This window comes from Tiliqua scincoides, chromosome 9 (genome assembly GCF_035046505.1).
Source record: "Tiliqua scincoides isolate rTilSci1 chromosome 9, rTilSci1.hap2, whole genome shotgun sequence".
Lineage (NCBI taxonomy): Eukaryota > Metazoa > Chordata > Lepidosauria > Squamata > Scincidae > Tiliqua > Tiliqua scincoides.
The window spans coordinates 24,843,439-24,853,784 of record NC_089829.1 but is presented as its reverse complement, the minus strand read 5'-3'; the positions used below and the strand labels follow the sequence as shown (position 1 = coordinate 24,853,784).

The 10,346-nt window shown below is 47.4% G+C and overlaps 1 protein-coding gene across 1 annotated transcript in view; it reads left to right on the top strand.

Moving 5' to 3' along the window:
• Nucleotides 1-7,270: 7,270 nt before the first annotated feature.
• Nucleotides 7,271-10,346, top strand: part of JPH3 (junctophilin 3) — a 78,416-nt gene continuing 75,340 nt past the window's right edge. Inside the window, exon 1 of the mRNA XM_066637640.1 lies at nucleotides 7,271-7,652. Within this exon, the coding sequence (XP_066493737.1) occupies nucleotides 7,271-7,652 (382 nt within the window). The remainder of the gene's footprint in view (nucleotides 7,653-10,346) is intronic.

The window sequence follows — 10,346 nt, the reverse complement described above, 5'->3', positions numbered from 1 at the left end:
ATGTGCATGGCAGTGGAGGGGGTGGCAAGGATGTAAAACACCAGTAGCAGCATGGCCTGCATGTGATTTTTCTGTAATCCAGTGGTGTCCAAAGTTTTTGGCAGAAGGGCCACATCATCTCTCTGACACTGTGTTGGGGGCTGGGGAAAAAAAGAATTAATTCACATTTAAAATTTGAATAAATTTACATAAGTTTACATAATTGAATATACTAGAGGTGGAACTTATATGAATGAATGAAGGTCTCGCAATAGTTCAAGGCCTATAAAAGGCCTTGCACAAAGCAAGGCTGGCCTTTTCTTTGCTGCTGCTACTGCATCATAGATGTGAAACAGCAAGCAGTGGAAAGAGCCCTCAACCCACAGCTCACACAAGAGGTCAAACAATTACCCTCGCGTTGAGAGCAGTTGCGTCGAGCTAGTGCGGGCTCCAGCAAGTTTCCGGAAGGCCAGAGACTCAATGGAGACTGGGATGTCCCTGAGGGCCGCTTTGGGAATCCTAAGGGCCACAAGTGGCCCCAGAGTCAGGGTTTGGGCACCCCTGCTGTAATCTAACAACACCCAGATGCATTTGCTGGACAGGGGAAGCTCAGTGTCCCAGGGCAGCAAAGCAGCCGATGCCCAAACCTGTCCACTGCAGTTCTCTGGTACATGACAAGGTACCTGTTCTGTTCATAGGAAGCAGAGCCCCACTGCTACCTAAGAGAAGAGCCCCTCTTGTTTCAATACAATGTATTGAAGAAGGCAGCCACTGTCTAAAGAGACTAGTCAAGGAAAACCAGGCTTGGGGAAGGTATTAATACCCTACCCAAGATCCTGAAAAGAAGACCCTGATGGTCCAACATTGAGCATCTCTTCTCAGAAGTAAGTTCAGTGGGACCTACTTCCAAGTGGTGACCTAAGGCTACAATCCTATCCAATCCTGGGAGTAAGCCTATCCTAACCAATCCTATCCAATCCTATCAATCCTCACTGACTGTAATAGTACTTACTTCTGAGTAGACATGCATAGGATTGGGGTCTAAGGGCACAATACAGAGCAGTAGATAGACCGGCACAAGTCCCTTGCACCGGTCTATCATTATTGCAAAAGTGCAATAAAGCACTTTCGTGCTGACCTAAGTGGGGTTAGGCAAGTGCATGGGCAGGCACCAGCCTCCCTAGCGAACGGGTGAGTTGCATTGGTCGAGCTTGGCTGATGCAGACATCTGGGGGGCATCGGGAGGGCAGGGAGGAGATGTTTCAGGGTGGGGGGAGGAGGATGGGCAGCAGGCAGGCGGCGAGAGGCGGGGCTAGGATCCAGCTGTTATGCTGAATCCTAACCCTGTTTCCAGGCAGCCTGGGCCAGTCCCAGGCTGCTCGGATTTGTGCCACCGATTTTGGTGGCGCAGTGCAAGTAATCCCATTGGGGCTGCAGTGGCTCTCCCCAGGGTAAGGGGAAGCAATTCCTCTTGCCCCGGGCTGAGCCACTTAGTGCCTGAAACTTGCGCAGGATACAACACAGGCCCACTGGCCTGCCTGTTCCAGCACAAGTTAGGATTGCACTGCCCATCACCTAACCGCTGTTGAATTTGCATTTCCTTCAGCTTGCACCACTCTCATTACCTGCCCCTCCCCCTGCCAGTGCTGAATCCAATATTCCAGCATCACATGGTGGGCAAGTGCCTCCCTTGGGGATCAGGGCATTGATCAACAGCTGCTGCTGGCTGGAGACACAGCTCCCCTCATCCCTCCATTTGCTTGCAAGACTGTGCAACCAGCTGATGGCAGATACAGCTTCTCTGTTGTCATTGAGGAGTGCCTGATCCCATGTGCAGTTCTGTGGTTCATAAAGTATGAGGTAAGGGTGAGGCATCCTGCCCAAGGCTCTGCAACACCAAGCCCATGTAGCCTAGCAGCTGGGTCAGGTTCTCAACAGCCCTCCCTTATTTCTGCAGGCCTAGATGTCAGGGTCTGCAGATCATCCTGCAGAGTCAGATGGCGTAGTAGTTCAGGAGTTGGACTTCAACCTGGAAGATCCAGTCAGCTGCACCCATCTCACAGGGTTGTTGGGAGGACAAAAGGAGGAAACATGTACACCAACCTGTATTCCAATCATGTACTCAAACCTGAGCTCCTTGGAAGCAGGTGGTATAAAAATGTGGGGGAAAAAATACTCAGGTCTAAGTTCCAATGTGACCAAATTGGGAGCACAAAATCCTGGGGACTCCGTGCTCCCTGAGGGATGGCCTGAGGCTACTCCTGACACTGCCCTACTCAAGGGCACTCCCACCGTGGGCATCAGAAGATTCCTTGCTGGGACTCCGGCCTCTGCTACTGACCTTTATCCCCAATGGGGCCTCAAGAGCAGTGATTGCTAATGGACCAGGCCCAGCTCTGGTCCAATGAAGCTTCTCCTGCCTGGCAACCTGAAGCTGCTCAGTCACCTGCCCCCGCTTTACCTGATGTTGTGTCAGGCTCACGTCTTTCCACTACCTGGAATGGAAAAGAGGACAGAGCGAAAGAGAAAGGGCAGAGGAGAGAAGAGTGGTCAGGCTAGAGTGGGCCAAAGCAACAGCAATGCCCCAGCCCCCCACTCTCCTCCAACCTCCTCCTCCTTTTTCAATCTGGGGAGTGGGAGGAGGCATGATGGAGGTGAGTGGGTGGATAGAGGCAAACACCCCTCTGCTAATCTGCTGCCTGAGCCAACTGCCTCAGCTGGCCTCTTCGGTGAGCCCGGCCCGGTCACACTTCGTCTAGTGTGTGACCGATCAACCCCCTTCTTGTGCTGCTGTAGTTGAACCTCTTGATTTTCCTTTGTGGAGACCGGCTCTATTTTTATCCAGCTAAGGAAGATCAGATTTGCAGTAATTGGCTGGATAAACAGACACACTCTGTACAAACCAATTTAATGGGATACAGCCAGTGGCCAGCAAAGGCACTTTGCAGATGCCCCGCCCAAAGTGATCAGGATAACTTCTGGCACTCATGTTGCTGGCATGTCCATTCAAAGCTTCATTTGAGTGCCCCCCCCCCACCTTGCACACAAAATCTCTTCTCCCCTTGCAGAGCTTGCAAAGCCTTGTGTTCGTCAGGAGTAAGTATGCAGCATTTCCTGACCACTGCTAAAGCTCTTAGCAAAATGGAATTAGAGTCAAACATGTGCCCAGGTTTCTCTTTCCGGTTAACCCAGGTCCTGACTTTTATTGACCTGAAAGAGATTATTGATATAATTGCAGTGGGCCCCTTACCAAAGGGAGGTGAGTCACTGATGGGAACATCTGTGTGAAATCTTTCCATTTCCAAAATGTCTAGCAGCCTGTTAAGAGGATAATAGACCAGCCAATTATTCTTTACTTTTTAAAAGGATACTTTCCCCTTCCTTCCTCCAAGAAACCCAGGCCAGTGTACGTGGTTCTTCCCCAACCCATGTAAGCCATTCTGATCATCATTATTATATCATAATTATATATATTATATTATATCAGATCCCTTCCCTGACAAGCTTTCAGGCTTAAAGATCAGCCAGAATGGTGTAATGGTTCAGGAGTTGAACTCAGACCTGGAAGAGTCAGGTTAAAATCCCCACTCGGCCACTGAGCTTCCTGGGTAACCTTGGGCCAGACATTATGTGTCAGCCTCACCTACCTCACAGGGTTGTTGTGAGGACAAAAGGTGGAGAGGAAATGTGTACACCACCGAAGATACAAAAATGTGAAAAATAAATAAATAAAAGGCAACACAGGAGAAAAGATAGCGGACAGGGTGGTCCAAGCAATAGGGTTACTGAAGCCCTTTGCTATCTCTCCATCAGCAGAAGCTTCTGCCCATCCACCCCCTTCACAATCACCCTCCAGACTCCACAGGGCAATTGGGAAGTGTAGGTGCAACCAGCAAGAGGTCAAGTGAGTAGGGTTGGCCAGGGCAGTGTTAGGCAGGTGAGGGGTGCACAGGATGCCCTTTCCTCACTAGTCCTGTATCACAAGCTGCTGCCTGAATCAATTGCATCACCCTGTCTTGTGGGCTGCCTGGGTTTGGTAGAGGAGAGGGAGAAGACAAGCAGCAGAACCCAAGAAATAGGTCAGCAACAGGCCATGGTCATGCTGTGCACCTATTTCCAAAAAGGGTGCAAAAGGTGGCTCACACATGCATGCCCAGTCTGGGTCCACATGTATATTGATGTATACACACATGCTTATTTAACACATGCTTGTTTCTAACTGCTACACGAATCACATTCCATGTAGCAGCTCTAGGTCTAAGGACTGCTGTAGCTCTCCTTATATAATGCCCATGGGCCAGAAGTACTTTCTCTGCTGGAGTCTCCTGATAACTGGTTCACCTGCTTCTCCCACTCCTGTTCCCCTACCACTAGGCTGAGTATCCCTTGAAAAGGTTATTCAGCAGCTGAAAAGGCACCAGTGATGTGGCAGGAATTCAGAGAATGAGATGCTCACACATTCACCCTGTTATCATAGAGCACAATGTGAAAGAGCCACTAGGAAAAGATCAGAAAAGAGATTGCACATCAGAAGAGCAAGCATTATTTCAGAAATGTGCCATCGAAGGTGTCTCATGATGATGCTGCTGCTCCCAGTTGCCCCTTCTACCTGGAGTTCTACTCTGGCCAACTCTTCCAGAATGCAGCAACTAAAATCCCCCCCCCCATTTTTTCCCATAGGTTAATTAAATGTGAATTAGTCAAAAAGCCAAAATAGGGTAATATCTTTTTTAAAAAAATCAAAACCAAATAAACCAAAATATAAGCCAATCAACCAGTAATATCACAGGCTGGATGCTAAGCAAAACATGGAGTAGACAGAGATAATTGGGTGTGATGTTGGTGCCCCATGACTCCAGTTTAATGCGTGCACGTGCTTTGTTACATGTTACATTTTTATTGTTTACATTTTTTGCTCCACATTGGGGGTCTGCATTTCATTGAAGATGTACTGGGTTTTCAAAAAACTTTCTGTAAAAACATTCGAAAGCTTTATAATAAGTGTTTTAATGAGTAAATGACTTTCAGGGTCAAGTGTTTAATTTTGGTGCACACTGTGTAGTGCAGCCCCATTCTGGAAATTAATCAGTTCCAGATGGACAACTCAGAAGTGACAAGAACATAAGGAGCCCCCCTGCATAGTGGAGGGAGGGAGGAGGTGTTACTGGGTCACGTTTACATTTTTAAATGCTAGGTAGTGGTGTTGATCTGGGGGGGGGGGAACCCAAAATCCACTGTAGGGTATTGCCTGTATTTGGAGCAAGTTAAAATGGCCTCTGGGGTAGCTCTGGCCACACAGGCCTGTGAAAGGAGGCTGTGATGCAGGTCAGCAAGACACAGGCTAGGCAGGAGGGATGAGCAGGCACCACAATCCAGTAACTCCAAGATCCAGTGGGTTAGGAGGTATTTCCATATCCTGTGCTAAGTTACTGTAATGCACTGCACACAGTGCTGCCATTGATGACTGGTCTTAAAACTACTATTATGCACTCAGACACTAAGGCTGGTAGAGCATTTAAACAGGTAGGCATTATCACTTTTGGTTAATGGGTATCTAGGAGGGAGTACCTAAAAAGATTTAGTGTAGGAGTGCCTTATTTTGGGTATAGTGGGGAGGGTTACAGTTGTACATTATTTTTAATTGGTCCTATATCTGTGGTTTGCTCATTTTGTCAGTTAACGGCAATCCATGACAGAGAACAAATGTAGGTCTTCCAGGTGTACAGATATTTCAGAAAAGATTACCGTATATATACTAACTGCCCCCCATCACCAGTAGCTGCTTCTGGGAAAACTTTGCAGTGGATCAAATATGCTATATTAAAATATCAATTTTTTTACCTGATGCAGATCTAATAATCAATGATTAAATCCCAGCTGAGTTGGTGGGAATGCAGAGAAGAGAATTGGCAGCGGCCCCATAGGGATGCTGAAGCTGCAATCTTTACTTGCTTCTTCCACTGAAATCAGTGCCACTTACTGGCAAGGAAATATGGTTAGGCTTGGATGGTAAGTGTGCAAGACCACCACTCTCTCACTTCTTGCCTGCCCTTAGAAAACCCCTCACTCAGAACACCCCTCTTTGATTCCAGCCTGCCTTTAAAATGCATTCCCTTCTGGCCAACCCTGTGGACAGAAAGAGATGTTTTTCCCCCTCCTGTCTCCAAGGAAGTGATAGAGAGAAGAGAGATCTGCTCAGGGAAAATGTGTGTTACACAGTTCCTGTACCTTTAAATCCAAGGAGCTTGAGCTGAGACAGAGAGGAGGAGGAGGAGGACAGAGAGAGAGAGAGAGAGAGAGAAAGAGAGAGAGAGGATCTGTTCCCCTTAATAAGCAAGATTTATATCCATTGGGAGGCAGGAAGAAGAGAGTGAGGGGCCTACAGGGAAGAAGAAGGGGGGATGCAAGAAGATTCCAGTCCTTCCCAAACCAGAGCTTCGAAAAAGGACCCCCACCCCACTGCTTTCCATCCATCCTTGGTCCCTTCCGCCTCCTACATCCTTTCCTTTGCCACCCTGCTGAAACCAGCCCTTCGGAAAGGGCATCTCTGGAAGCCAAAATGTGGGACTCATTCCAAAACACAAGCCAAGATCTAACGGAGTGAGGTTTGCCTGGTGGTGGGAGGTGTGGGGAGGAAGAAAATGAGAACAGTGGATTTTGTAGGGTGAGGTGTAGGTGTGTTCCTGTGTGTGCATGTGTGTGTGTGAGAGAGGGAGAGATAGAGAGAGAGACAGAGAGAGGAAGAGAGTGTGCGTGAGATTGAGACAGAGACAGACACTGCATTGCTGCTGCTATAGGGATCTCTCCAGCACCAAGATGCTGCTTTGGCTTGGACTCGCTGATCCATTTCACCATCGCAACAGCAGCAGGTGGAGGTCACAGAGGGGGATTTGAGACCCTGCCCTGCCTGGGTGTTATATATATATATTTTTGCTCCAAAGCCAGGAATTATTATCAGAATTGTGGGTTGGCACTTGGCCTCCTTTTCCCACCCTTCGCTCTCTGAGTTTTGCCTCGGATGGTTTTAAAAGAGACTCGTTTGCACCAAAACCTGCCTGATCTGCTGCTCTTGATGGTATTATCCTTGCTGCTTTGGTCCAATACAGCCCCCACAGCAGGAAGACGAGAGGACGGATCCCAAACCTCCCCCTAGAGAATGTGCCAGCGGCAGGAATTGATTCAAACAGCTCTTTGGATTTGGTGCATTATTTAAGGTGTATTGTTTTTTTCTTCCCTTCCTTTTCTGGCTTTTTTTTCACCTTTTTGAGAATTTGCAAACCGAGTTACATGCATGTCCAGTGGGGGAAGGTTTAATTTTGATGATGGAGGGTCTTATTGTGGAGGCTGGGAGGACGGCAAGGCTCACGGCCATGGAATATGTACCGGCCCAAAGAGTCAAGGCGAATATGCAGGTTCTTGGAGTCATGGTTTTGAAGTGCTGGGGGTCTACACCTGGCCAAGTGGCAACACATACCAGGGCACCTGGGCGCAAGGAAAGCGCCATGGCATCGGCGTGGAGAGCAAAGGGAAATGGGTGTACAAAGGCGAATGGACTCATGGATTTAAGGGACGTTACGGAGTGCGCGAATGCACTGGCAATGGAGCCAAGTACGAAGGCACTTGGAGTAATGGACTTCAGGATGGATACGGGACGGAGACCTACTCGGATGGAGGTACGTGCCATTGGCATGTTCTTCTTGTTAGCTTGGTCTTTTCTTTTCTCCTCTGGATAGAGACCCTTCGTTTGTAGAACATCTCTGTAGACATCACAGTCCCATGCATGGATGGGAGCATCTATCACACAGCAGTTTCCTCCAAGACAGAGGAAAGCAGCCCACCCCTGTTATGATCCAGTGTCGGTTTTTATGTCTAGGGCGTGCCTATATGAGGCACTGTCAGAGCCATTTCTGTTCAACTCCACTCTGCCTGATTAGCAGAGAACTGTTTTCCAGAGCTAGTTGTAGTGGTGGTTTCAGGAGACCAGCTTTGAATCCCTTCTCAGCCAGGAGGCTTGCTAGATGTCTTAAAAGCACAAGGCTACACTTATCTTCTCAGAAGTACCATTATGTTCAATGGGGCCTACACCCCAGTAAGTATGGATTGGATTGCAGCCCTAGTTCCTCTCTCTCAGCCCAGCCTACCTCACAAGGCTGGAGCAAGAATAATGAAGCAGTCCTGTGTTGGGAAAAGAACTTAGAAATGGTTCATCAGTGGTTGTAAGGAAGAATCTAGAGGCATAATGGGAGGAAGGAGAAAGTGGAGGGGCCGGGTAGAAAGGAGTTCAGCTGAACTGCAGTAGGAGTTGGGCAGGCCTAGGTCTTTCTCACGTCTGATGCAGAAACATGCAAACTGCTCCCCCTCTGCCTCTGATTAACCTGAAGCTCCATTCAGCAGGAAGTGATGTAAAAGCCTCATCTGAATGAGGCTTGAGCAGGAGAACTTCCCAGGGGGTTGTGTCCCATGAGCCAGGCCTGTGTATCTGTCACTCTGCCGTCCTTAATGGCACTCATAATCTGTCCCCCACATTGACCATCTCACCTCATCTCCTGGTTGGGCCACCTCTTGAAAAGAAAGTGTAGTTCTGGGTGCAGCACCATAACCTGTAGGAATTTCAGCAGCTAGGCTGAGTAAGAGAGGGGCTGAAAAATCCACCATGCAATGCAGGGGAACCTCACTTGGCTGTTGCAAAACTCTTGCTGTGCTTAAACCATATTTAAGCTGTTATCATTCTTCTAATTCCCCTCCAAGCTCAGAGCTCAACTTGATGCACTTGCAGCTTACCTATAAAACAATTGCAATTCATACAGGATTCTTATGCTGAGATTTCACAGCTTAATGCAGAAGCCCAGAGGTGTCTGTGAACTGCTGTTCTTAGCTCAGGACGGGCCTGCAGGTGTTATTGGGGGAAGGAGTAGATGGGAGCAGGGTGGAGGGCTAAAAGCAAAAACATGTTCAGCCAAGACAGAGAAAAGAAAAATGTGTGGACTTATATAATTTTGAGGTCCAATCCTGAGAAAACCGCTGCCTTTCTTCCTCGAGGGACTGAGGGCCCAATCCTTTCCAACTTTCCAGCACCGGTGCAACCACAATGCAGCCCTGAGATAACAGACCAAACATTCCCTTACCTTGGGGAGGCCTTTGTGACTGTCTCCCCACCACAGGAAGCAGTGCATGCCCCATTGGCACGGCTGCACTGGCACTGGAAAATTGGATAGGATTGGGCCTTGAATTATTCCATCTAGCTCATGTTCAGATACTATTTCCTAAGTTAACCTTCCTTCATAGGTCTGGGCCTACTTACCAGAACCCTGTGGAAGCAAACTCAAGCTTTCTACGGACTCAGTGTTCTGTTGCCACATATCCCCATGACTGTGTTTTTTTTCTGTGTTGCTCTGTCTGTTCTAAAGCTGCTCAGTGGAGGAAGAGGACATGTATATGTGCTTCCCCTATCAATCTTGAACAATTATATTGGCATTGATGGGAAAAAGGGAAAAACAAGAAAGATAGAGAACTGCAAAATACAGCTCTGGAAAACAGAGTTCACTGTTTGGCAGTAACAGGGACCAGCAATGAGCAAACTTTGCCTAACTCTGCTTTTACAACCTGTGTGGTGCTGATGAATTTACTTTTCAAATGGTTTAAAGAGTGGAAGGTTGGCTTTATTGAACACATGATCAAAAAGAGCAGAGCATGTCTTGGTACATTTAACATGCCTCGGCTCTGCCTGTACTGCCTTTATCATGCCATAAGGAGGCCTTAGATTTTGCTGATATGCTTCTCTATAAGGACACAACTGAGATCAGGATTCAAGGATCTAAAAGTGGTATCCATGGGATGAAGGTTTTCAAGAGGATGCTTAGCATGTTTGTGCCTTTATCCAGAAATCAGGTGGGCATGATTGTTTCTTACTATAGCACTGCAATTTCTGAAATAATCTGGAATTCAAATCTGGAATGTATATAGAGGGGAAAAATAGACAAAATAGGAAAGTAATTTGAAGAACCTCCAAAATCCACCAGGCATTAAAATCTACAGCTGCTGGCCTGCTGGCCTCTGAATCTTGTCTCTTAGACTTAAGAGGCAATGTAAAGAAAAGAAAAAAAACCCTTAAATTTCAGAGTTAAAATCATTTAGGAAGAAATGGTTCATTGAGGTAGAAATGGTTCATCGAGGTAAGCAAAAATCTACCCAGCAGTGTAAGGAAGAAGCATCACTGAACATGTATATTCTGTGTTATTGATTAACCATGTGGATGTTAACATAGAAACGGAGCTAAATGCATAAAATAATACAAGCCCCTAAGAATACCCAGCACTGGTTTAGTCTCTTGTCTCATACAGCTTTCCCCTCCTTGTGGTTCATCTGAG